A 27383-nucleotide genomic window follows, 5' to 3' on the forward strand; every position below is an offset into this window, starting at 1 on the left:
CCCCCCCCCCGCTCCCTGCCTGCCCCAACCCCTCTCCACACCCCTACCTCCTGACAGCCCCCCTCAGAACTCCCGACTCATCCAACCTCCTCAGCTCCTTGTCTCCTGACCACTCCCTCCAAAGACCCCCCCACACCCTAATTGCTCCCCCAGGACCCTCTTTGCTCCCTGTCCCGTGACTGCCCTGACCCCTATCCACCCCCACCCCCTAACAGACTCCAGGACTCCCATGCCCCATCCAACCCCCCCAATCCCTGACTGCCCCCTCCAGAGACCAGACCCCAGTATACCACCCCCCCATCCAACCCACCCTGCTCCCTGTCCCTTGACTGCCTCCCCCACCCCCAGCCCTGGAGCCGGCCTCCTTACCATGAGGCTCCTCGCTCATCTGGAGCTCTGCCACCGCCACTGCCCCCTAGCGTGCAGCCCTGCTCCGCCGCACCCCTCAGAGCATGGTGCATGCGTGGCAGCAGGGCTCCGGATGAGCGGGGAGCGTCTTTCCCTCCCCATGGAGCCAAACGCTGCCCCGCGGGCGCGCCTAGCCCCAGCCCCCAGAGCACTGCACGCGGGGCAGCAGGGCTCTAGGGGAAGGTGGGGGAGGGGGCAGCGGCTTGCTGCACTCAGCCCGGTGCTCCAGCCCGGGACCATGGACCCTGCGGCTTGCAGGGTCAGCAGGATTTTTAATGGCACGCGGAGTCCCAGCAGGCAGCCGCGTGCCATTAAAAATTGGCTCACGTGCCATCTTTGTCATGCGTGCCATAGATTGCCAACCCCTGGGCTAGATCCTCAGCTGCTGTAAATCAGATCCACTGACTTCTGTGTTACACCACTGTAAATCCAGAGTAAGCCACTGCAGTCAGTGAGCATGCATCAGCTGGCCCTGTGGAGCTTGATCAGTGTAAAACCAGTACATATGAAAGGAGAATCAGGCCCATTGAGCCAAAGTCTGCCTTCACCTTTGTAAATCCATTGAAGTCAATGGATGTACTGTAGATTTACACCTGTGTAAATGAGAGCAGACTTTGGGCACTAATTCTATCACGTAAATATGGTTTTGCGCAATTTTTTTTATTTTATGAACTTTTGTTAGGTGCTCCCTGAACTGGGAGTGGGGCCTGGACAGTCACTCATGCACATAAATATTTACAATTTTTTTAAAACATCTATTTACCTGATTTTTGGAGCCATTTCTGTTTTTAAATTGTATTTTGGGGCCCTGTAGCCCTTCTTTCACACACTTCTCCTTAGAAGATACCATATCTGCTCATAGTGCAGCACTGTTATAGCATCAGTGGGCAAGTCCTGTGTTCCTGCAGTTGTGTCATCCATTTTTAAGCAGAACTCCCTGTTGAAGACAAATAGGGAATTCTGCTTGAAATTCAGTCGTATGTTACGGTCCTGAGGAAGGAGCTCAGGGTTAGATCCATTATGAATATGTGCATTTACAGTCCTTATAAGGAAGTAGCGTGCTAGACTCTGATCTCAGTTTCATTCGTATCATTCCATTTGCTTCAGTGGAGTCACTTCAGATATATGCTGGTACACCTAAGATATTGTGTCTAGCTCTGAAGACTTCAAGTCAGGAATCTGATGCTATTCCTGATCTCCAGTTGACTTACTGCATAACTGTGGGCGAATACTTTTATTTCTCAGTGCTTTAGCTTTGCCATCTGTAAAATGGGATAAAACAATAGTTACTTGCCACACAGGAGTTTTGTAAGACATAGTTCTCTAATGTTTGTAAAGTGCACTGAGCTCCTGAGGGAAAGTGCGATGAGCTTTATAGAACATACTTTGTGTGAAGTGGCTGGCCTTCAGATGACAACTTCCTCTGCTCCGACGATCCTCTGTGTTCCAAATAGAGCCCTATGAGGAATCCATGTCATACCACCTCTCTTCCTCCTTCCTGAGGCCCCCCCCCCCCCCGTGTCACAGCCACCATCTTGCTGGCTGAGTATTCCAACCAGATCCCCAGGCCCTTCTGACCCAAGGGTTTGCTGGTGAGCAAATGATGCATTCCTCCCTGAGAAGAGCATGGTGTCACCACAGCTACTCCAGTCACAGCCAACTCAGTGTGTGAGGGACTGAGATAGGGAATCAAACCCAGAGGGCCGAATCCTCAGCTGATGTAAATGAGCATAGCTTCACTGAAGTCAATGGGGCCACACCCATTTACACAAGCTGAAGGTTTGGCCCAGAGCTCCACCATGATATTTGCAGGGCCAGTCTATTTTTGTAAATAGGCTGACTATATTGACAAGGATCTGTTTCACACTATGTACTAATTGGGTTTTAAGAGTACTCCTACTAAATAATAAAATAAAAGTTGATTGTAAACATGCAATACATTTTCTCCCCCAACCCACTTGTTTAAAAACTCTCCTCCAATCGCTGTGAATAAAACCAGAAAAAAAGATTTTTGTTAAGTTACTGTTGAACTTGCAAACCAAGTTTCAGTTTGAGCGGCAGTTTGCAATCAAGATAAACTGGAAACAGGATTTTGTAAAGGCAGTTTGGATATACCATTCACTCTATGAGTACTGAAAAAGCTTTAGAAAGGTAACTTATAAAGGACAAAATGAATTGAGACTGTGTTCTTTTGTTTCTTTCTGATATATAAAGAATTCTAGAAAGGATTAAAAAAAATTTCTGCTTGTTTGTTAAAAGTATCAGGAATGTCAGTCTGGTCTTCCCTGATTTTGGTAGATGGCTCATTAGAGGTCTCAGATATGCATTATGGGCTTTCTCATTCCTTAATTTTAAAGGTATGGCAGACTGGAGGGCAGAGGGGGAAGAGCTATGATGAATTTTAACAAAGACTTCTTTTCTCCAAAATGTTTATCACATGTTTGAGTTAAATATGTGTTAGTAGGGCTGTCGATTAATGGCAGTTAACTCACACGATTAACTCAAAAAATTAATCTCAATTAAAAAAATTAATTGCAATTAATTGCATTGTTAAACAATAGAATACCAATGGAAATGTATTAAATAGTTTAGATGTTTTTCTACATTTTCAATTATATCAATTTCAGTTACAACACAGAATACAAGGTGATCAGTGCTCACTTTATATTATTTTTTATTACAAATATTTGCACCTTAAAAATGATAATATTTTTCAGTTCACCTCATACAAGTACTGTAGTGCAATCTCTTTATCATGAAAGTGCAACTTACAAATGTAGTTTTTTTGTTACATAATTGTACTAAAAAACAAAACAATGTAAAACTTTAGAGCCTACAAGTCCAATCAGTCCTACTTCTTCTTCAGCCAATTGCTAAGAAAACAAATTTGTTTACATTTACAGGAGCTAATGCTGCCCACTTCTTAATTACAATGTCACCTGAAAGTGAGAACAGGCGTTCGCACGGCGCTGTTGTAGCTGGTGTTGCAAGATACTTACGTGCCAGATGCACTAAAGATTCATATGCCTCTTCATGCTTTTGTCATCGTTCCAGAAGACATGTTTCCATGCTGATGACGCTTGTTAAAAATATAATGTGTTAATTAAATTTATGGCTGAACTCCTAGGGGGAGAATTGTATGTCTCCTGCTGTTTTACCTGCATTCTGCCATATATTTCATGTTATAGCAGTCTCGGATGAAGACCCATCACATGTTGTTCATTTTAAGAACACTTTCACTGCAAATTTGACAAAATGAAAAGAATATACCAATGTGAAATTTCTAAAGATAGCTCCAGCAGTTGACCCAAGGTTTAAGAATCTGAAGTGCCTTCCAAAATCTGAGAGGGATCAATTGTGGAGTATGCTTTCAGAAGTCTTAAAAAAACAACACTCTGATTTGGAAACTACAGAACCCAAACCACCAAAAAAGACTGACTCAAATGATGAAAATGAACATGCATTGGGCCGCACTGCTTTGGATCGTTATTGAGCAGAACCCATCATCAACATGGACACGTCCTCTGGAATGGTTGTTGAAGCATGAAGGGAATATGAATCTTTAGTGCATCTGGCACGTAAATGTCTTGGGACGCCGGCTACAACAGTGCCATGCAAATGCCTGTTCTCACTTTCGGATGACATTGTAAACAAGAAGCAGGCAGCATTATTTTCCACAAATGTAAACAAACTTGTTTATCTGAGCGATTGGCTGAACAAGAAGTAGAACTGATTGGACTTGAAGGCGCTGAAGTTTTACTTTGTTTTATTTTTGAATGCAGTTGTTTTTTATACATAATTCTACAAAATTAAGTTAAACTTTCATGATAAAGAGATTGCGCTGCAGTACTTGTGTTAAGTGAATTGAAAAATACTATTTTTTTTTTACAGTTCAAATATTTGTAATAAAAATAAATACAAAGTGAGCACTGTACAGTTCGTATTCTGTGTTGTAATTGAAATCAGTATGTTTTGAAAATGTAGAAAACATCAAATATATTTAAATAAATGGTATTTTATGATTGTTTAGCAGCACGATTCATCGCAATTAATCACAATTAATATTTTTGACAGCCCTATGTGTTAAATAAAACAAGCACAAACAGTCTTAACTAAAAACCTCTTCGCTCTCAACTGCTGAGGTTTCAGTTCCTTTTGATTTCATATTCCAACTAGTTCTCTAGTTATACATAGAATTCCAGGGTAGACGAGACCTGAATTGTTAATGTAAAAAACAAACAGAAATCTCCCATTCCGTCTTTTTTAAAAAAGGGGGGAAGGAAGAATCATCTAGGCCGCCTTTTTCCATCATAAGTTCTTTGGAAGATAGATTTTTTATTGGTAAATGTTGGCAAACGTCGATTTCATCCCCCGAAAAATATTTCCATTGATAATAATCAAAATTTTCAAATATGTGTAGTAAAAAAAATGCTGCTTGCAAACTTTGATTTAAGGATCTTTATTTTGTATCTTTGACCTGTGATGTTGACAGTTTGTGTTTTAATGGTTATAAAGCTTGAACTTTGCATGTCTATTGTCATTAAATAATTGTCTGACTTCCTCTCCCAAATAATTTCCTGCAACTGAAATTTTAAATAAATAGAAATTGGAGAAAAAATGAATAAAACCCATAATTATGCACAATTGAAAATGTAACGATAAAAATAGAAGTGTTTAAAATACTGTTGAAATTATAAAACAGTAAAAATTGAATTCTGCCAAGCCTAATCACAAGGAAGGAAAAAAGGGCACAAATACAATTTCTTTTTCTTTTGCAGGTCACCTTTAAGCCTCATCTATCTGCATCTAGCTTCTCTGGCTCAGTCAGAGCAGAAAGGACTTCAGTATTTCTGGCTGGTAGTCTCTGTGTCTTACAGCTTTGCTGGTCTGTGCTTGGAATAATTCTTGGGTCCGTTTCTGCAGATTTTAACTTCGCCATGTATCCACCATCAATGATAGCAACTGGAAGCGTGGGAGCAGCCATCTGTGGCCTTCAGCTTGATGATGGGGAAAGTTCACTCTCCGGTGACAGCCTAACAGAACTCCTGGCCAAGATCACAAACATAGATGTGGTAAGGGTCCTGAAAACATTGTTGTTTCTTTGCTGAGAAAGCTGTGGAAAATATGATCAACATAATTTGCTTGATCCTGCTAGCCCATGGGAGATCCATAGGCAGAGGGCTTGCAGGACTGAGCTCATAGACACGGTTACAAAGCTTTGGAAATGGCCCCAAACTCTCAGGGTCTGTGTACGCTGCAGTTAAAAACCCTCAGCTGGCCCATGCCAGGTGACTCGAGCTAAGGGGCTGTTTAATTGTGGTGTTAGGGTCCTAGAGTTTAGGCTGCAGACCAAGCCCAAACATCTACATCGCAATTAAACGGCCCCTTAGCCCGATCATAGAATCATAGACTTTAAGGTCAGAAGAGACCATTATGATCATCTAGTCTGACCTCCTGCACAATGCAGGCCACAGAATCTCACCCACCCACTCCCATATCAAACCTGTGTCTGAGCCATTGAAGTCCTCAACTCATGGTTTAAAGACTTCAAGGTGCAGTGAATTCTCCAGCAAGTGACCTGTGCCCCACGCTGCAGAGGAAGGCGAAAAACCTCCAGGGCCTCTGCCAATCTTCCCTGGAAGAAAATTCCTTCCTGACCCCATATATGGCGATCAGCTAAACCCTGAGCATGTGGGCAAGACTCACCAGACAGACACCCAGGAAAGAATTCTCTGTAGTAACTCAGAGAACATCCCATCACAGGCCATTGGGCATATTTACCGCTAATAGTCAAAGACCAGTTTATTGCCAAAATTAGGCTATCGCATCATACCATCCCCTCCATAAACTTATCAAGCTTAGTCTTGAAGCCAGATATGTCTTTTGCCCCCACTGCTCCCCTTGGAAGGCTGTTCCAGAATTTCTCTCCTCTGGTGGTTAGAAACCTTCGTCTAATTTCAAGTCTAAACTTCCTGATGGCCAGTTTATATCCACTTTTTCTTGTGTCCACGTTGGTACTGAACTGAAATAATTCCTCTCCCTCCCTGATATTTATCCCTCTGATACATTTATAAAGAGCAATCATATCTCCCCTCAGCCTTCTTTTGGTTCAGCTAAACAAGCCCGAGTCATTTGGCACGGGCCATCTACAGGTGTCTAACTGCAGTGTACACATACCCTAAGTCACACTCTACCTGGCTTTTCTGTGAATACACAAGGGTGTATTTGTTGAAGAGAGGAAGTGGGTGCAACAAGGGGGCATCTGGCAGGCCCTGCTAGTGTCTTTTGGAATGCGTTACCCCAAAGAGAGTAGGAGGAAGGCCTTGGACACGCCTCCCATCAACAATGGCCAGCAGAGCAGGCCTATCATAAAGGGGAGTGCACCCTACATCCTTATGAGGGTGATGAAGTGAGCAGACAGAAGGCATTGGGTTTCCCTGAGATCCCCTCCTGAAAATGAAATTTTCCATCTTCGACACCAGAGACCAATGCAAGACTGGTTAAATCTGGGCCTATATTTGCAGTCCTTGGATGGTGCATCTGTTATTTTGACTCTTCATTGATGCACCCTTTTTAAAGGTCCTTGATTTAAAGTCTTCAGGCACTGTATACAGTATATCCAGATAAAGAAATCAATTCTCTTCTATTTACTATACATTCATTGAGGACGCTTCTTAGGTTATGAGAAAGTTTTCTCAGAAATAACAGAGAGGAATCTGGCAGTTTTTTGATGGTCTATGTGAAATGAATTTGGTGGTATCAGGTCAGTTTCCAAAACCCAACATTCTTGTTGGCAGTCTCAGCAGAGAGTTCAAACACTGTGAAAGGATCAATGAGAATGACCTACCCTGTTGCCCCTAGAGGTGGGTCTCACAAGTTCTTGGTTGAGTTATGCTGGGGGGGAGTTTCATTGCTGCTGTCCAAGGTGCACCCCGTCTGTGGATAAACATGGAACTTCCACCTCTAGGATTGTTAATCAAGTGTGTTTCACCAGCACTCAAATGACAAGAAAATAGATGCTGGCTTCTGACAAGACGATGCTCTTCTACCATAAGCCCGTCTGTTTACTGCATGCCATCCTAACATATTAACTATAAATTGTTGTGTTTCTTTTATCTTGAAAAAATAATATTCTGTGCATTTATTATATTTTTATATGCATTACTGTCTAAGCCCTGCTATTTTTTCACCAGCAAATTGAAGTCTTTGCATTTCATTTCTGATTTCCAAGAATGGTCCAGTTTTGCAAAAAAAAATTGGCAGAATTTTTTACATTTCCCCCCATGTCTTATTGTTTTTAATGTGACATCCTGAATTTCTTTTAGTTGGAAACCACTTTGCACAGGAAAGAGGCAACATTTTGAATTTCACATGCTTTTAATGTGAAAGTGATCATGGTTGTGGAAATGTCACACACACTTTCTGGGTCTAGTAATGAAATGAAATTTTTTACAGAAAGTATTTGTTGCTTTTTGTACATCTCTGCTATGGACATGTGTAGGGCAAGAGACTGTGAGTGATATATAGCAGTATGCAGCAGGATAATGCAGTAAGAGAAAATCACGTTATTTAGGCTGCATGGCCTGGTAAAAGTGGAAATTAATTATCGTATAGTGCTCCTTTAGCAATGGGGGACACGTATAACCCTTATCATTTGGTGGAGGGACAAGGGGGGATGAAGGGGCACACAGAGCCCTTGGCATGAGGGGTGGGGTGCGGGAGTTGCAGGTGGTGGTCCCTGAGATAGAGGTGGATGGGAGGGTAGCACACAGGGAGCTTGTGGGGGGCAATGGAGGAACACAAGGAACCCCTGATATGTGCAGTGAGCTCAGCTTACACAAGCTGCAACATGTGTACTGCTCTGGTAATAGTGCTGAAAAAAATAGTATCAGAAGGGAAATAAAACATCACGTTACCACAAACTGTAACTAATCGGGATTAGGATGACGCCTTCATGGGGGATACATTATCCCATGTCTACCTACTATGGGGCTTTTTGTGGCTTCCCTCGAAGCATCTGGTAATGTTAGAGACAGGATATTGGACCATGGATCTGATCCCTGTTGCAATTCCTCCTATGCTCTCTAAAAGGATTACAGTAATACTTTTCTACTTCTCCCAACTTTATTTGTAGTTGTATGCAGTGAGCATTTTTTAGGATTGGGATTAGGTCCTGTCTGTTTACATTTCCTGTCATGTCTTTGCTTATCTTTGCCATGGAGAAAGAAACATTTAAAAAGTTTAGGGGGAACTTTTCTAAGGAAGGCATCGGCTCCCATTGACATTCAGTGGAAGTTTGAGCACTTCACTGCTCTTTGTGCCTTTAAAAATTCCCCCAATCGTATTTTTGAAGTATTTTTTCTGGGAATAGAAACAAGTGCAGCTTAGTAGCCACCCAGCCCTATATCTTAGAACTGGAGTCTTCATCAGAGTTCAGAGCTTTTTCCCTGGTGACAGTCAGTGGAAGAGAGGCATCAGACTGCTGCCTAAGCTGTCACAGGACAACATTTTCAGTATCACTGAACTCCATCTAGGCTCTGGATATTGTTTCCATAGTAATGAGCATTCGTCAGAGCGGAGAAAGAGTCCCAGATATACTGCTTATGCATCTGCAGGCCCTGGTAACATTAGATGGGTTTGTTTTTGAGTGACTCTGTTCTTTCTTCTCAATGAGTCCTGTGTTGGGCAGTTGCTCATCTGCTGTAAGGTTTCTCTAGCACAGGATGCCATGGAAATCTTTCCATCATTCCTCTTGTTTAGCATGGATGGGAGGTTTGGGTTGCAGTGGAATCACTATGCTGACAATATTCAGTTGTGTGTCTCCTTTTCATCTGTCCCAGACATTGCAGACCTAGCGTCTAGCCAAGATTGTGGCTTGGAGGATTGCTAGTTGGCTGAAGCTCATTCTGGATAGGACAGAAATGACACTAGTAGAATGGGAGAAATGTTGGTAGGAGAGTATAGAGGGGATATCTAGTCTGTAGATGGAGGGGCAATACTCACCATATAGGGGTTAGCAAGGTTTGCAGTTGTAGGGGTGCTGCAGAACCTTTAGCTGCTCCTGGATTCTTAGGTGTTAGGAAAGAGCGTGTTTTTCATTGTTGCAAGCAAAGAGATAGTGACCGTTCCTCTTTGGTGTAGCCCTTGCTACAGTAATCTATTCCTAGTCACCTCCAGATTGGTTATTGCAGTTCACTTACCCTTGAAAAACAATCAGAGACCCCAACTAGTGCAAACTACACTGTTGTATTATTTTTTATTTATTTCCAGATGCAATTCAAAGTATTGACATTTCACCTAGAAAGCCCTGCTTGACTTGGGATTCTGGCTACCTTAGAGAATGAATCTCCCCATGTGCTGTTTTGCTGGCTGGAGAAAGGGCACAGTGAAGTGGCTTTTTCTGTGGAGTTTCCTTTCCCCTTGTTCATACAGAGCCCAAATTAATTGATTTTCAGGGCATATTGCAGGGTGTACCCAAGACCAAGCCTGAGAGGGAGGGGAGGGCTTCGCTTTCTCTGGTGGCTTAGGGAGGTTCTATCCATCTTTTTCAGTTGACATTGTCAATGTATGTTTTAATACATGTGGTTCCTACTGTAGGTGGGGCTGGTAGGGCCACCTATTATTAAAGTTGCCTGACATTTCCTGTTATTAAGACCCTATTTTTAGTTGCTTGTAAAATTGCCAGACTTCAACTATTTGGGCTGAAATTTTCCATGCTCTGGACTGCTGCAGGCCAGGCCGGGTCCAAGTCCTGGCACCCGAACTGACAGCAGAGAGCTGTCTCTCCTGTGCTCTCAGTGACCACCCCCACTCCCCATTCTGGGCCCAGGCAGCATTGTTGAAGAAGCTGCCTGATTCAAATGCAGAGGGGACAATAACCAGATTTGCAGAGGGTAGAGGAGTTTATTGGGACGAGGAGCCTGGTGGGGAGATTGGAACTGACTGGGACTGGAGCTGGGGTAGGAGAAGACTGAAAATGGCTGGGCAGAGAGACTAGGACTAGGAGCCAGGTGGGAAATCAGGACTGGGAACAGGGGGAGACTGAGACAAGGAGCTGGGGGTGGACACCAAGATTGGATGGGGTGGGAGGGACTGGAGGTGAGGGTGAGGGAAAGAGGATCAGGAGCCAGCAAGGAGGGAGCAGGGACTGTTTGAGCAAGGAGACTGGGAACAAGGGGCTGGGAGATTGGTAGGTGGAACTGGGAATGGTTGTGATGGGAGACTGGGGGTGAGGGACAGACTGGGACTGAGAATCTGGAGGAATGAGACTGGGACTTGGACGAGAAGCTCAAAGAGTGTCCAAGAGTGGAGAGTGGGACTGGTGAGGTGAGGAAAATGGGACTGGGATGAGAATCCATGGGTGAGGAAGAGATAGGATTGGGACATGTTAGAGGGGATGGGACAAAAGGAATCACACTTGCCCCTCCCCTGTCCATGAGGCCACTGACCCTGTCAAAGAAGGAAAGTAAGTTGGTTTGTCATGATTTGTTCTTCACAAATCCATGCTGACTATTCCTTATATAACCCTGTTATCCCCTAGGTGTGTACAGATTGATTGATTGTTTAATAATTTCTTCTAATGTCTTTTCAGGTATCAAACTTAGGCTGGCTGGTCTATAGTTTCCCGGGTCCTCTTTATTCCCCTTTTTAAGATAGGTACTATGTTTGCCCCTTCCCAGTCCTCTGAACTTCACCTATCCTCCATGTGTTCTCAAAGATAATTGCTAATGGTTCAGAGATTGCTTCAGCTAGTTCCTTAAGGACTCTAGAATGAATTTCATCAGGCTCTGACAATTTTGAGTATCTTATCTATTCCTCTTAACCCCTTCTTTCCTTATTCAGGCTTGCTTTCCTTCCCCCTTGATGTTAATATTTATTGTGTTAAATACCTGGTCATTATTAACCTTTTTAGTGAACAGTGATGCAAGATAGTTATTAAACACTTCAGCCTTCCTGATGTCATCAGTCACTCGCTTTCCTTCCTCACTAAGCAGAGGACCTACCATTTCCTTTATCTTTCTCTTGCTGCTAATGTATTTAAAGAACGTCTTATTATTGCCTTCTATATCCCTTGCTAGGAGTAACTCATTTTGTGCCTTAGCCTTTCTGATTTTTCCCCTGTATGCTTGTTGCTATTCTTTTGTACTCCTCCTTAGCAATTTATCCATGCTTCCACTTATTGTTGGATGCCTTTTTGATTTTCACGTAAGTAAAGAACTTCTAATGCAGCCATGTTGGCTTCTTCCTATTCCTGTTTTTCCATTGCATTGGAATAATTGATGGTTGTGTCTTTAAGAGTCTCTCTGAGAAACTTCTAACTTTCCTGAACTCATTTATCCTTTGGATTTACTTCACATGGATCTTGCCTACCAGTTCTCTGAGTTTTTCTGCTTTTTTGAAGTCCCTTGTTCTTATTCTGCTTCTCCCACTTCTTCTTTTCCTTATAATCACGAAGCTTATCATTTCATGACCACTTTCACCCAAATTGCTTTCCACCTTCAGATTTGCAACTAATTCCTCCCATTTTGTCAGAATCAAGTCCAAAATGGCTGTCTCTTTGGTTACTTCCTCCACTTTCTGAAACAAAAAGTTGTCCCCATACATTTCAGTAACTTGCTGGAAATTTTGTGTTTTGCTGTATTACTTTTCCTGCAGATGTCTGATTGTTAAAGTCCCCCATTACTACCAGGTCTTCTGTTTTGGATATTTCTGTTATTTGTTATAGAAATGCCTCATCCCTCTCTTCCTCTTTTGGTGATCTGTAGTAGACGCCTACCAGGACGTCATGCCTGTTTTTTCACCTTTTATCTTTACTAAGAGACTTTCAACTGGTCTGTCTCTCACCTCCTTCTGGACCTCAGAACAAGTGTATATACTCTTGATGTATAATGCAATACTTTCTTTCTTTTTCCCAGGTGGGTATATTATGCAATATGATGGAATTTCTGGTGGTTTGTTTTTTTTTCAATTTGCTTTTTTACAACCCCAGCAACCTTAATTTGCGTCCCTCATGCATATGCATTATAATATAGACTTCAGTTACCAGTCCCAGCCTCTCCACCTTCCCTGACTCCTTTTCCCACTCTGCCCTTTCTCCCACCCACACTGCATGTGAATGTCAATTTCCTTCTGTGCACTGCCTGGACCCAGCAGGGGGCTCAGCAAGTGCATAGGACAGACAGGCTCACTGCTTTCACTTTAGATGAGGGAACCCGGACCCAGCACAGTTGCAGCAGCCCAGAGGTGCAGCTGCAGGGAAGGTCCTGTTCAGCCCCTGGCTGGAGCATGTTCAGTGTGGATGGACCCTTTGGGGAATTTAGCTGCTAAAAATCTAAGAAGTCTCTACTGAGCATGTGCAAAAGGTTATTTTTTTTTTTACAAAAGGTTATAAATTGGCCTAATTTGGGTGGTCACACTCCTGACACAGAAGCCATCCTCTTACCAAATTGCCAGTTCCTATTCCAAAGCATCTGGTTGCTAAAGCTCTTCAAAGAAAACGTCCCTAGAGTTTTTGAACATGGGCAAAACGATGTATTTTTCCCTACCCTTATTCTCAGAAGTGCCTGAACTGTTTTGGCAGAAATTCTCCATACACCTAGCATGTCAATTTCAGACCAAATGATTAATGTCTGGCAAAGTTATAAGCAACTGAAAACAGAGTTTTATAGTGGGAAGTGTCAGGCAACCGTAATAGGTGATTCTACCAGCTCTGCCTATAATGCGTATCGGTTACTGTAGAAAAAATATACTATCTTTGCATTGTTGAAGGGTTAGTATCAGGCCGCATTAGTAAAGGGTAAAGACTACTGTAATGTCCTGCAATGGGGCAGAGTTAAAATTGTACATACAACCATAGTTTGCTCTCTGTTCCAGATTTGTGATCACTTAAAGCTGTATCTGTACTGTTACAATAACTTCAGCTTTTCTATGTGAACTGGCCTGTTTTTCAAAGGAGAGTGGGGAGGGGAGGGAAAAATCAAGGACTTTTAGGCTCCGGGAACATCATAGTATGGTAAAAAATCCTTCTTATATTGCAAGTTCTTTGGGGCAGAGATGGTCTTACTGTTCTGTGTTTGTACAGCACCTAGCACAATGGGGGTCCCGCTCCATGACTCTGGCTCCTAGGCACTACAATAATTTAAATAGATAATAATAATTATTAATATCCTGGAGAGGTTCAGGCTCTGCAGATGAAAAGCTTTTCCCCCTGCCAACCCAAGCAACAACCTTCAGAACCCTGAAGAGTACCTGAGGGGAGGGGAAGGAGGGAGCAGGCAGCAGAATTAGCACTAATCCCATTCATGTCCCCTGGGCAGCAGCTGCTGGGTTCTGTTACCCTCTGAAAAGGTTAGCATGGGTCTCATCCTGCTGCAGTTAGCATCATTGCTGTGATGGTTAGTAAAATTGACTGTCTAATCCTCACTGAGGACTAGCAACCCTGAACATTTCAGACTTTAAAGTGCAGCCGTTTCTGAGCTATGCATGAGCAGAGAAGCATCTTACAACTTTCTTAACAGGAAAAAAAGCATATTTTTTAACCCCTGCATAACTCAGAAATTGCCGAAGAGATTTTGCTTTAGCTTTAAAAAAGAAAAAGCACCATCTGAGATAAAGCATGAAGAATTTCAGCTCCAGAGTTAGAAGTATGTGAAAACAGAAGGTTATAATGAGAAGCTGATGTAGCCTTAACTATAACGAACTCTCCTAGGCTTATGCTGAAGTATATGAGGATGCTTCCTGTTTACAAGGAAATTACTGTACCAGAGCTGCATAAACTCAAATGCCAAAATCAGTGGTCTTTACAATAACATAACTAAGAGCAGAATTTGGCATGTAGTGCTCTAATATTTTTTAATAGAAGTTTCATTATGAATTAGGCCAAAATATGTTATTAATAAAGAGAATTTAGTTTAGACTCCTTCCATTTAAATAAATAAACCCTTCCTATGTGACTGTTTCTTTCTAAAACAGAGAGCCAGGTACTGGTGTACTGGTCTGCTGTAAATCTGGAGTAACTCCGTGGACTTCATGAGAGTTACTCTGGATTTTCACGGGCATAAGTGAGATCAGAACATTGCCCAATAGCTGTTACATTACAACATTACATAGTGGTATATTATGCCAATATCATTCAATAATGATTATTTGCTAAATAGTGGCTATACAACATTTGGCAAAAAATAAAATGTAGTGTGAAGGAACTGTGACCTTCACACTCTATGAGGGAATAATTGAGCTGTGTGAGAGCGGGGCTTTATTGCTCCTTCTGGCTACCAAAATAAATATCGGGACCTTATACTAATGAGAAGCTGAGAAGCCTGACAGTTTTACGGGTAGTGAAATTACCTTTGTGTGGTACATTTTAAATGCTTTTTCCAAACAGAAGATAGTAGCTAGTACAGAGTGCTTTCGCACAGCTGTATGTGATATTGTAAGGTTGTGGGCATCTGCTGTGATCTCATTTTCTTCAACAGAGTGGGAATGTGTCTTCTGTTATTTGCTAAAGAGGTAACTGGTTGGGGAAAAGTTTAAAACCCCCCACTTCTATCAACATGAAGTTCACTGAGTGGTCTCTCTCTCAATTGATCACTGCAGTGGAAGAATAAGCAACTTGAAAAGATAGCGTTGCCAACTTTCCAATTTCTCAAAACCAGACACTACAGCAGGAGTTGCAGGAACTTCTCCTCATCCTCTGTTCCTCCTCTTCCCCTGAGGCTCCACCCCTTGCGCCGCCTCATTCCCCAAGGCTGTGCCCCCACTCACTCCTTTCTCCCTTCTCCCGCATCTCGTGCTGCTCTCCCCTCTCCCTCATCACTCGATCCTCTTCCCCACCCTCTCCATCTCTGAGCTGGGCTCCCTCTGCCCGTAAGGGGACTACTCACCTGCCGCCTGTGGAGCCAGGGCTAGGAGCTGCAAGCCTGATATGGAGCCTGCCTGATTGCCCACAAGATGCAGGTAGAAGATGGCCCCAGCTGAGCAGGAGCTGGCCTGGGTTAATGACCTGGTGTTTTCCGCCTCCCTGCCCTGCTGCTCACCCTTAAGGCAGGCAATAAGTGGGAGAGCCATGGCCCTCTGGTCCCCCATTACAATTATGGTCAGAATTGCCTGGACCACTCAGCTCCCCTCAGGGATCCTTGCCCCACCCAGCGGTCAGCAAGGGGCCAGGCCCCACTCTCTTACCCCGGCAGCAGTTCCTCCAGGGCGACGGCAGTTGCCAAGCCAGCCCCACTCGGAGGCCAGGGCAAAGTGGAACCAAATGCGCCTCCAGCCGAGGGGCAAGCCAGCCCCTCCCCACATTCCCTGCTCCTGCCTGGCAGGTATTGCTCCGCCCTGGGCTCTGCCTCATCCCACTGGGCCTGATCCTACTGGGGGTGGGGGAATTGACACTGATGGGCCCTACCCTGTGGCACTCCTATTTGCACCCCTCCACCCCACTAGCTCCGTGCTGCCCCTCTCTCCCTGCCTTAGTTATGGCCTTGGAAAATTGCGGTAACAGGCGTTTTGGTGTCTGGTGAGTACTTCTGATCAGAGACTGTACAGGTCCCCTTAAAACCAGACTTTCTAGCTGAAAACCAGACACCTGGCAACCCTATGAAAAGATAGGAATTTTCACAGTGGACCAGACCAACATTCCACCTACTGCAGCTTCCTGTCTCCAGCAGTACCAGATGCATCAGAGGAAAGGGCAAGAAACCCTATTGTGAACAGTTATGAACTATGAGAAAGGATGGCCCAGTGGTTAGGATGCTATACCTGGGATTCCCAAGTTCATTTCTTTGTTTCTGTGTGACGCTGGGCAAATCACTTAGGGTGGGATCTATGAAGGAACTTAGGTGTTGCAATGTTGAACATCACAGAGTCTAGAAAATCACAGGAACAATGCCGCGATCCCCAAAGCTGAGTTAAGCACCTCAGCTTCCAGTACAATGAATGGGGAGAGAGCTATAAAAGCCAGTGTGCTACGTGGGGACTCATCTAAACTAGCCAACAGGAGATGTCAACCAGAAGGAGGTGTGTCAAGCCCCACTCCTTTGGATATAGGGCCTATGTCTGGGCTGCAAGGAGTTGCCTAGCTCTGCTTAGCAATACTCGAATGGCAACCCCTGTCTTGGAGTCAGGTGGCTTCAGCAACTAAACTGTGTTTCTTGTTGGAATGAATTAGGCGCCTGCCTTGCTCCACACAAAATGGCTGCCAGAAGAAGTAGTGCCCACCTTACAACTTTTAGCCCAGTGGTTAGAGCACTCCACTGGGATGTGAGAGACCCAAGTTCAATTCTCCTCTCTCTGCTAGAGCGGGAGAAAGTATTTGAACAAAGGTCTGCCATTGCTCAGGCGAGTGCTCTGATCACTGAGCTATGGGATACTCTGGTATGGGGGTTTCTTCTCTCTGTCCTGTTGAAGCTGTTCCATTGTGGCTAAATAACAAAATAGTGATGGGAGGAGGGAGACTGGACCCAGGGTCTCTCACCTCCCAATTCGGTGCTCTAACCACTAGATTTCAGAATCATTCTCCCTTTCTGGTCCAATGACTTTTCCACAGTGGATAAATATTAAATAGCCATTAGGTGAGAGAGAGCGCATGAGAGAATGACTCTGTGGTCCAGTGGTTAGGGCACCCTCGTGAGAGGCGTGGGTCCAGTCCCCCGATGTAATCACCCTTTCGTTATTTATGCCCTATTGAAAAGCTTCCAACAGGAGAGATTGAGGGAGCATCATATCAGAATATCCCATAGCTCAGTGGTTACAGCACTTTCCTGAGAGATGGGACACCCCAGTACGAATCATTTTTTCTCCCCCTCTGGTAGTGAGGGGGAATTGAATGTGAGCTAAAGATTATAAGGTGAGCATCTCTTCTTCTGGCCAGATTTTTGACTGAGACCTGATCTGGTATGCAGCCTCTGAGCATGCCTACAGGATCAGGCTCCACATGTGATGTAGGCAGACAAGCACCTATCTTCACCTGGTTTGTGAAGCACTCTGGGGCTTAGGTGGGGAGATGGGCATCTGACTCTCAGAAGGCGTCAGCAGTGTACATTCCCAGAAGCTGAAACATAAGTGCTGAGGGAGCTTTACCCTGAAACATAGTCACCCAGTGAGTTTAGGTGACTACAGGGTTTGGTGGGAGTTTTGTGGATAGCAGTGTAGCCAAAACTGGGACTTGGACACCTGAAACTGAGATTTAGGTGCCTAGGTACCTTTGTGGATCTGACCCTTAGTATCTCTGTGCCTCAGTACCACCTATTGGGCAACCAGATTGTGGCTCCATTGTGGTTGGCTCTGTACAGTTATGTAGGGCCAAATTTTCCATAGAGCTCAGCACTCAAAATTGGGTACTACAATAAGTGGACAGATTTTCAGGAGCAATCAGTCTGTTGGGCGTAGGGTGGGTGCTGAGGACTTTTGAAAATCTGTCTATGAAGTGTCACCGTCGTGGTTGCTGGGAGCTGAGGACTTCTGAAACTCTAGCCTGATTGGTGGGCTCTGAGCCCTTCAAAATGTGGCTTTGATCTGTTTTGAAAATCTGGCCCATAGTAAATGACAACCTCTGCCGCAAATATCATAAATACTCTCTTCTTGCCCTTCCTAAAACATTCTACATTAAATCTGCTATGTATATTACTTTTCAGCCAAAGAAATAATTCTGATATTATCTTCACACAGATCCTTCCAAATTTCTAGATCTAACTGAAGTTCAGAGTTGCTACATTCTAGAATTAAGTTTTTGTTGAACCACATTATAAAATCATGGAATATCAATTGGCAGTCTGTCTAGAATGGATAGCATTTGAGCACTGTTCCTAAGGCACACACGTCATTTATTCCCTCTTTTGTAGGGTTTAGGGCCTGTGGTTTTGGAACCATGTAACAGGGCTTGCTGTGTCCTATCCTGCCTTATTTGTTGCAGGCTGCATTTTGTATGCAAGGAAACAACAGGCAAAATAGCTTCAAAAGAAAGGAAGAATGAGATAGTTTCCTAAGTTGTCTTTGCCTGAGTTGGCAGCTGCTCTAGCTCATTCAGCTTTTTGTTCTCCAATGAGTGCTGTGCGTGTGTAGTAACAATGGGGTGATGCAGTTACACTGTAGGCTAATAGTGGAGTTCCGTCAAGTCCATTCATAAATACAGAGAAGGGTGCAGTGCTGTGAAAGCGAGCCAGCTTGCAGAGGAAGTAAGACCTCCAAGTAATGAGCTCTCCATCAGAAACATAGCTGTCAGATCTCATGGACTGGTGATAGACTGTGATCATCTGGCTGGAGGCTTGCCCCGACCTGCTCCCCTGCAGATGTGTGACCTGTTCAAGCTGACAGAAGACACTGATAATGAGTAGCAAAGATTCCTCATTATATACACACATAGCCCTAGTTTAGCTTTGTCTAATGCAACACAAATATTGTAGGTTTTCTAGGAATCCCAATTATTATAAACTCTGACATTGTTGATATTGTTCTTGTTATTTAATGTGCACTTCTGTCATCTGAAGATCTCAAAGTATTTTACTACCATTAAAGGACCATTGTCAACTTGAAATCTCAATTCAGCTTTAAAAATGAGTTAATTTGAGGTGTGATATATGCCCCTGAATTCCTCCTGCCAATTTTTTTAGCTTTAAATTTATGTTTTCCTAAAAAAATGTTTTCCCCTTGGTTGTGAAAGACCTTCCCAACAACAGGAGAAACTGCCTATCCTGGTGTCGAGGGGTAGCCGTGTTAGTCTGTATCCCCAAAAAGAACAAGGATCCGGTGGCACCTTAAAGACTAACAATGCCTATCCTGGGGAAACAGTAGAACTAAATGTAAACATACTGTTGTCAAATGAACTAAGAAAACTGAAAAATTAGAGGAGGAAAAAACTTGTTTTCCCTGATCCCTTTCAGTTATAGTCATCTTAGGCAGTCCTGGTAACACAGTAAGTAAACAAATTCTGGCAGAAATGTGATTTTATTTACCATATTTAAGTATGATGATGTCCCTTAAATTAATTTACCTACACAACACCCCTGCGGGAGAGCAACATATTATTTTCCCTGTTTAGAGATGGGTAAACTGGGGTATACAGGCAAACTTTGTAGCCATAATTCATAACCAGTGAGAACAACAAAAGAAGCATTTTTCTATTTGTAAACTGAATCAATTTGATCTGGAATCAATAAGACACGAACAACATGAGACATGGGATGGCATTTGCACATTGTCACTTTTTAGCCCTTGGTTCGTATAGACAGTAGTGTCGCAGAGTTAGGGGCCAGTGTACTGCAAATCAAGTCCCCAATTCAAGAAAGCATCCCTATGCTGATAGCACATGTACAAATTCCATACAGTTAATCGTGCATAAGTGCTTTCAGGAATTGGGGCCCAAATGGGACTAAGTGGGAATCCAGTGTCTTTTGTCCTTAGCAGTGTGGATCACAGGTTCTGTGCTGGAATTTATGCAAATCCTTATTCCTAAATGCATGAGTAGTTGCATTCCTGTGCTCTCAAAGCAAAGTGTAAATAACAGGAGACCAGCACTGTTACAGCAATCACCCACTGCACCCCCTTGCATTTGTTACATATCTCCTCTTTCTTGAAAGAAGTACTTCTCCTGTTTTCCTCCTCTGGTTTTTCTTTAAGTTTTTAAAAGAGGTCCTTTTCAGGAATGTTGCTTAAGAGAACCAGAGACATTTGAATAGTCATCAGGTAGGCTAACAGTTCTGTTCTTTAAGTACCAGTAAACACTTAGGGAAAAAAACACCTTTTTTTTTGCACAGAGATGTCCTGTGAATTTTTCAGTGTTTTCGGACTGCTGAATTTTATCACTCAGCAAAGCATCCAGACTTTGGATTTAAGCTTTTGAGCTTTGGCAGCAACTGTGAAGTAATAGTGTAAACAAAAATGTGTGTAATTGTAGCTCAGTGGTGTCTTTTAGATCATTTAATTAAAAAAACCAAATTAAAAAAAACCACCCTAATATGTTGTTCTTCAGCTAGTTATCGTACAGGGCAAAAATTGAGGTTTGCTTGCAGACGTTTGATTTGCAAGCAGTTCAAAAATAACATGATTCATTTAATGCTAATGTAGATTGACTACAAGCATCTTTGTTACCAGATTGTCTAAACCTGCTCTAAGCACTAGATAAATTATTTTATATTAGATTTCCAAAATATACCTCTCTTAAATGATCTCTCATAGTCCAAAATTATTTGCTTAGAAGAGGTTAAGTGGAGCAGAATTGTGTTCAAAGCATTTGCGGATATTTTGTGATGGTTTCTTGATGAAGAATGTTGCCTAGTGAGGATGGTGTTTAATAGGCTTTCAGTGTACCCAGATGAGCGTAAATAAAATGAGACTTTGTTACATCAATAGACCTACAGTTTCTGGATTGTTTCTTAGACAGTGTTCCATAGCATGTCATCTAATTCCACTGAGCCTCTTTCATATTCCCAGATGTATTTACTCCCTGACTATTTGATGGGCAAACCTAAAAGGTTCTGAGTTTCAGATCAGTTTCCATAAGTTCAGATTCTTTTCTAAACCTCATCTTTGGTTAAAAAAGACCACAAAAAAACAGGCTAGAAATCTTGCTGGACAAATGGCACAGAGGGGTTGGAAACAAACTGTAGATACTTTCATCAAGAGCTCAGTCCTGCAAAGTACCGAGACCCCTCAATTTGAAGTTAGTGGGCCCTAACGGCAGTAGGCTTCTCCCAGAAGGTGCTTCGGGCCTGGCAGAATTGGGTCCTAAGCTGCCAATAGAGATCCACGGTGGTTCAGTAGTGACTGAAAGTTCTTCTTCAAGTGCTTTCTTATGTCCATTCCGTTGTAGGTGTTTGTGCTTGCCAGCTGCACTGGTGCCGGAAGTTTTTCCTTCAGTGGTATCCATAGGGGACTGGCTCAGGTGCCCTCTGGAGTGGTGCACATATGTGCCGGTATAAGGGGCACTGCATCTCCCCCTTCCCTCAGTTCCTTCTTACCTCCAGTGACGGTGCTGGAACATCTCCTTGCTTCAGCAAGCTTTTCCATCTCTACCATGTCTAGTAGTGAACTTGTTGTATATAGTTGTTTAAAGTTGTATAGATAATAGCTCCCTTAGTGTTAAGTTAGAAATAATTAGTTAGTCTCGTATGAGACTTAGCCTAGGGATGGGGCATGCCCTGGTCCCCAGGCTTCAAATCTTGTGACTGTTGCAAAAAACCTATGCCAGTCAGTGATCCCCACAGAAGCTTCCTGAAGTGTTTAGGAGAAACCTGCATGAGCAACAAGTGTCACATTTGCATGAACTTCAGGCCTCAGACCAAGAAGGAGCAGGACATTCGTCTCCGAGAGCTCCTTGTGGAGTCAGCCCTCCCTCTGGCCTTGGATCTGACGAGATCGGACTCTGCTCCAATGCACCATGGCCTCTGACCAGCGCCGATCCCCATCCACAATACTGGCTAAAAAGCAAAGAAAGGCCAAGAAGGGGCATTATCCTATGTCCTATAAAGAGAAGGAGAGAGACGGAGGAGAGCTAAGACCCACGTGGGGCAGTTCTTCCCCTCCAGACGGTGGCCAGGACCTGACTCCCATTGAGTAGTCAAGCCTCCTTCAAGACCTGCCTGCCACATGGGTAGCAGCAGAGGCACTCAGCACCTGGTATTTCTGTCCACACATGCATCCAACCTCGGTTGAGGAGCATATCTCGATATTCTGCAGACTCAGGGGTTATGGTCTCAAAAGGAGCTTGTGTTACAGATAAACATCAGAGAGCTCAGAGCCATCCGTCTAGCTTCCGTGTCTTCCTTCCCCACTTGTCTGATCGGGTGGTGCAGGTGTTGACGGACAACACGGCCTCCATGTTCTATGTCAGCAGGCAGGGGCAGCTCGATCGTCAGCTCTGTGCCAGGAGGCCTCCATCTGTGGAACTTCTGCATTCAGCATGCAGTCCACCTGGAAGCCGCACACCTCCCCAGCTTATGGAACACGCTGGTGGATCGCCTTAGCAGGTCCTTCTTCTCTCACCATGAGTGGTCCCTTCACTCTGAAGTTGTCAGAATGCTCCTCCAGAAGTGGGGAGCTCCTGAAGTGGACCTGTTTGCCACCAGAAAGAACAGGAAATGCCATCAGTTCTGCTCACTCCACGGCCTTGGCAGAGGCTCACTATCCGATGCCTTTCTCCTGTCTTGGTCAGGGAACCTGATGTACGCCTTCCTGCCAATTCCTCTCATCAGCAGAGTCCTCTCAAAAATCAAGAGGGACAAGGCACGGGTCATTATGATCACCCCAGCATGGCCTCGCCAGTATTGGTTTGGCATGCTCATGAACCTGGACATGGCAGCCCTGTGGCCACTTGCCAGCCACCCAGCCCTACTCTCGCAGATCATGGTCAGCTCCTGCACCTGAACCTTACCTCTCTCCACCTCAGCTTGGATGCTGCATGACTGAATCCAGAGGAACAAACCTGCTCTAGTCAGATACAGCAGGTTCTCTTGGGGAGCAGAAAGCCCTTCACCAGAGCAACTTACCTGACAAAGTGGAAGCGTTTCTCTTGCTGGGTCGAAGCGGGATATCTCCCCGACCCAGTCGTCTCTGCAGTCCATCCTGGATTACCTGCTTCACTTAAAGCACCAGGGCCTCGCCTCTCTTCGATCAAGGTGCACCTGGCAGCCATATTGGCCTTCCATCCTTGCATCCAGGATAGATCGATGTTCTCACATGAGATGTCTATCAGGTTCCTGAAAGGCCTTGAAAGACTCTTTCCACCGGTCTGGGACCCGGTTCCTCAATGGGACCTCAACCTGGTCCTCTCCAGGCTCACGGGTCTACCCTTTGAGCCTATGGCTTCTGGTTCCCTTTCCCACTTGTTGTGGAAGGTTGCATTCCTTGTAGCTATTACTTCAGCGAGATGTGTCTCCAAGATTAAAGCCCTCACTTTGGAGCCTCCATACATGATATTCTACAAGGACAAGGTCCAGCTGAGGTCCCATCCAGTCTTCCTGCCAAAGGTGGTGTCGCACTTCCATGACAACCAAGATATCTTCCTCACGGTGTTCTGTCCAAAGCCTCATATAACCAATGAGGAGAGGCGGCCACACGCTCTAGATGTTAGGTGCACCCTGGCTTTCTACCTGGAGCGCACAAAGCTCTTCCGCAGATCGACCCAGCTCTTTATCACGACAGCTGACAGGCTGAAGGGACTTCCGGTGTCCTCTCAGAGGATATCAAGTTGGATCACTGCCTGCATCTGTACTTGTTACGAGTTGGTGCAGGCTGTGCCTCCACTGATTAGGGCTCAGGCATCTTTGGCTGCCTTCCTGGCGCATGTCCCTATCCAGGACATGTGCAGGGTCATGACATAGACTTCGATACACATGTTTACGATGCATTACACTATCACCCAGCAAGCTAGAGATGATGCTGGATTTGGAAGAGCTGTGTTGCAATCAACACATCCATGAACTTCTACCCGCCTCTAGTGTTGTTGCTTCGGAGTCACCTACAATGGAATAGACATGAGCAAGCACTTGAAGAAGAAAAGAAGGTTGTGACGGGTTGGATCGTGAAAACCCTCTTGGGGCTGCCAACTGATGTGCCAAGACTGCTTCTGCCTCTGCTTTTCCTGCCAGCCTGGGACTCCAGCACCCTGTCTTGTTGAGCCAGACACACCAGTCTGCTCCAGCACAGACCCAAGGTCTGAACCACATGCCCCAAAGCTGCAGACTTAACTGAAAGCAGCTTACAGAAGTGTTCCTGTCTTTAACACTCAGATATCCAACTCCCAATGGGGTCCAAACCCCAAATAAATCCATTTTACCCTTTATAAAGCTTATACAAGGTAAACTCATACATTTTTCGCCCTCTATAACAATGATAGAGAGATATGCTCAGCTGTTTGCCCCCCTCAGGTATTAATACCTACTCTGGGTTAATTAATAAGTAAAAAGTGATTTTATTAAATACAGAAAGTAGGATTTAAGTGGTTCTAAGTAGTAACAGACAGAACAAAGTGAATTACCATGTAAAATAAAATAAAACACGCAAATCTAAGTCTAATACAGTAATAAAATTGAATACAGATAAAATCTCACCCTCAGAGATGTTTCAATAAGTTTCTTTCACAGACTGGACACCTTCCTAGTCTGGGCACAATCCTTTCCCCTGGTACAGCCCTTGTTCCAGCTCAGGTGGTAGCTAGGCGATTTCTCATGATGGCTGCCCCTTTTTCTCTGTTCCACCCACTTATATATCTTTTGCATAATGCAGAAATCCTTTGTCCCTCTGGGTTCCCATCCCCCCTTTCTCAATGGAAAAGCACCAGGTTAAAGATGGATTCCAGTTCAAGTGACATGATCACATGTCACTGTAAGACTTCATTACCCACTTGCCAGCACACACATTTATAGGAAGGCTCACAAGTAAAACAGAACCATCTGCAAACAATTCTCCGGGTTCATGGGAGCCATCAAGATTCCAAACCACCATTAATGGTCCACACTTTGCATATTACAATAGGCCCTCCAGAGGTTATATGTCATATTTCGAGTTTCAGATACAAGAGTGATACCTTTATACAAATAGGATGACCACACTCAGTAGATTATAAGCTTTATAATGATACCTTACAAGAGACCTTTTGCATGAAGCATATTCCAGTTACATTATATTCATACTCATCAGCATACTTTCATAAAATCATATAGAGTGTAACGTCACAACGGTTACCTTTTGTAACTGTTGTTCTTTGAGATGTGTTGCTCGTGTCCATTCCATGACTCACCCTCCTTCCCCTCTGTTGGCATTCTGGCAAGAAGGAACTGAGGGAGGTGGGAGCCGATGGCACCCCTTATACTGGCATATACGTGTGGCGCACCAGAGAGCGCCAGAGCTGGTCCTCTATGGTTACCACTGAGGGAAAAACTGCCGGCACCGGAGGGTGTGGCAAGCACACACATCTACAATGGAATGGACATGAACAACACATCTCGAAGAACACTGGTTACCAAAAGTAAGCATCTTTTCTTGCCACTGGCTGTTTGGTGGCCTATGTAAAATGAATCTGGTGATCCCAGTCTAGTTCTTACTGAAGAACCCTGTCCCCAGAGGCAGTGGGTGCAGTATGTTAACATACTCACAGTAAGTGAGGCAAGAGGTGAGCAAGAAGATTTAAGGATAAAACTATTTTCCTTATTCCGATAAAGTTCCTTGTTCAGCATTAGACAAAAGTGTCTCTTGTGATTCTTTAGGGGCTAAGATGGTATTACTGCTTCCCATTCTGTTCTGTGGATAGAAGGCTGCAGCAAAAGGCCAGTGAACTCAGTTGAAAGACTCCATCCGTTGACTTCAATGGGCTTAGGATGAGGCCCAAAGAGAATCCCTGGGCGGGTGGCTTGAGAGAGGACTTCAGGATCAGCCCTATATAAACTAGCTGCTAAAACAATAAAATTTTATTTGTGTTTTTCCTTTTTCATCTTTTATTTTTCACTTTGGGCCTGACCTTGCAAGGTGCTGAGTACTTCCTGCACCTCCTTACCTCAGTGAAATCAATGAGTTGAGGGCACTCAATATCATGCAAGTTCAGGTCTGTACCAGCTAAAGCCCATTGAAATCAATTGCAAAATTCCATTGACTTCAGTGGTGCAAAGTTGGACCCTATTTGCAGAGATGGATGGGAGGCTCACATACCAGATTGCCAGATGCAAACATCTTCATAACAGCCGTAAAAACATATTTAAGTTTTAAAAAGGAGAATATGGAAAAATCAGTAAGAACATGCATTAACTTGGTGCTGAAAAGTTAAAGAAATGAATCGTGTATAGTACCAGGTCTTCCCAAATGCTTAAACCCTATTTCTAGGTTATCATGCCTGGAAGTTCAGAACCTGGACTTTCTATGTTGAATAACCCAAACTTGACATAGTGCAATATATTTCTCCTCCGGTTTGTTTTCTCTATGTGACTTTCCATCACTGTGCAAAGGTTATTTGCTGCTAAGCACAAAAGTTTATCTTTTTTTCCAAACATCAAAAAAACAAACAAACCTGGAATAAACTGCCCAAGAACTGTGAAGTTTCACACAAAAAATTAAGTGCTCTTTTCTTCTGCACATGCTACGATGACAATAAAATTGTGGAATGGAAACTACCTGAACTATTTTAATAGTTTAAACTACTAGACTAGACCAGAAAGAAAAATGAGGAAGTTGATCCATGTGACACATGGCTTAACAACCCTTCTGAAAAAAACCAACCAAAACAAACCACAGAGTATTTGTCAGTAATGGTCACAATCACTACATCTTACAGTAGAATTATTATACTATTCTGGACTATTCTGTAGTACGCTATAGTGTTGTTTTTAAAGGAAATTTCCCAACTTGTATTTTTTTATTTCCTTTTAATTTATAGAGCAGCATTCCCTACCTCTGGGTTCTGTACATGGTAAAATTTGCAACAGTTAAAAATAAAATCTAGAAATAAATTACATACAAACACAGCAAAGCAATACCAGACTTTGAGAAACGACACTGTGCATCACTGGAAGCCTGATTATTGACTCTGCTGAGTTGTTTTTAATTCTGTAGCCGGTAACTTTGGATAGGAGCAGAGTCCAAATTAAAGGGAGAAAGAAGTGGTAGTTCCACCCACAAACCAAGTCCACCTCCTTGATACACCAGGTGTCAGTAAATTGTTGCAGATCTTCATAATATGTTCATTCTTTTCCTTTCTCCCATAATAGTTAACATCCCATCGCCATGAATAGTGGCAATTCACACTTCTCAGAGCTATTATTTCAGGCTCTGTGCACAGTCAGGCAGACAGTCCTTTCAGCGGTTAGCCTTCAGATTGTGAACTTGAGTGTATCTTCTCAACCATAAGTGCCAGTGATTTAGAATGAGTTTCATTGGTATGCTCCAGTCAATTTTGCTGCCACAGCAATGCTAAGCAGCTGGATTCCAGTGGTGAATCTGGCCCTATTTTTTTTTAAAGTAAACACTTTGTTTCTGCAACACAAGATGACAGCCTCCAA

The 27383-nt window shown here is 43.7% G+C and overlaps 1 protein-coding gene across 1 annotated transcript in view; it reads left to right on the forward strand.

Annotated features, from left to right (window-relative positions):
• The window catches only part of CCND2 (cyclin D2), a 58332-nt gene that overhangs the window by 16602 nt on the left and 14347 nt on the right, over nt 1-27383 (forward strand). Inside the window, exon 4 of the mRNA XM_032772607.2 lies at nt 5332-5480. Within this exon, the coding sequence (XP_032628498.1) occupies nt 5332-5480 (149 nt within the window). The remainder of the gene's footprint in view (nt 1-5331; nt 5481-27383) is intronic.

Source organism: Chelonoidis abingdonii, chromosome 1, assembly GCF_003597395.2.
Source record: "Chelonoidis abingdonii isolate Lonesome George chromosome 1, CheloAbing_2.0, whole genome shotgun sequence".
Classification (NCBI taxonomy): domain Eukaryota; kingdom Metazoa; phylum Chordata; order Testudines; family Testudinidae; genus Chelonoidis; species Chelonoidis abingdonii.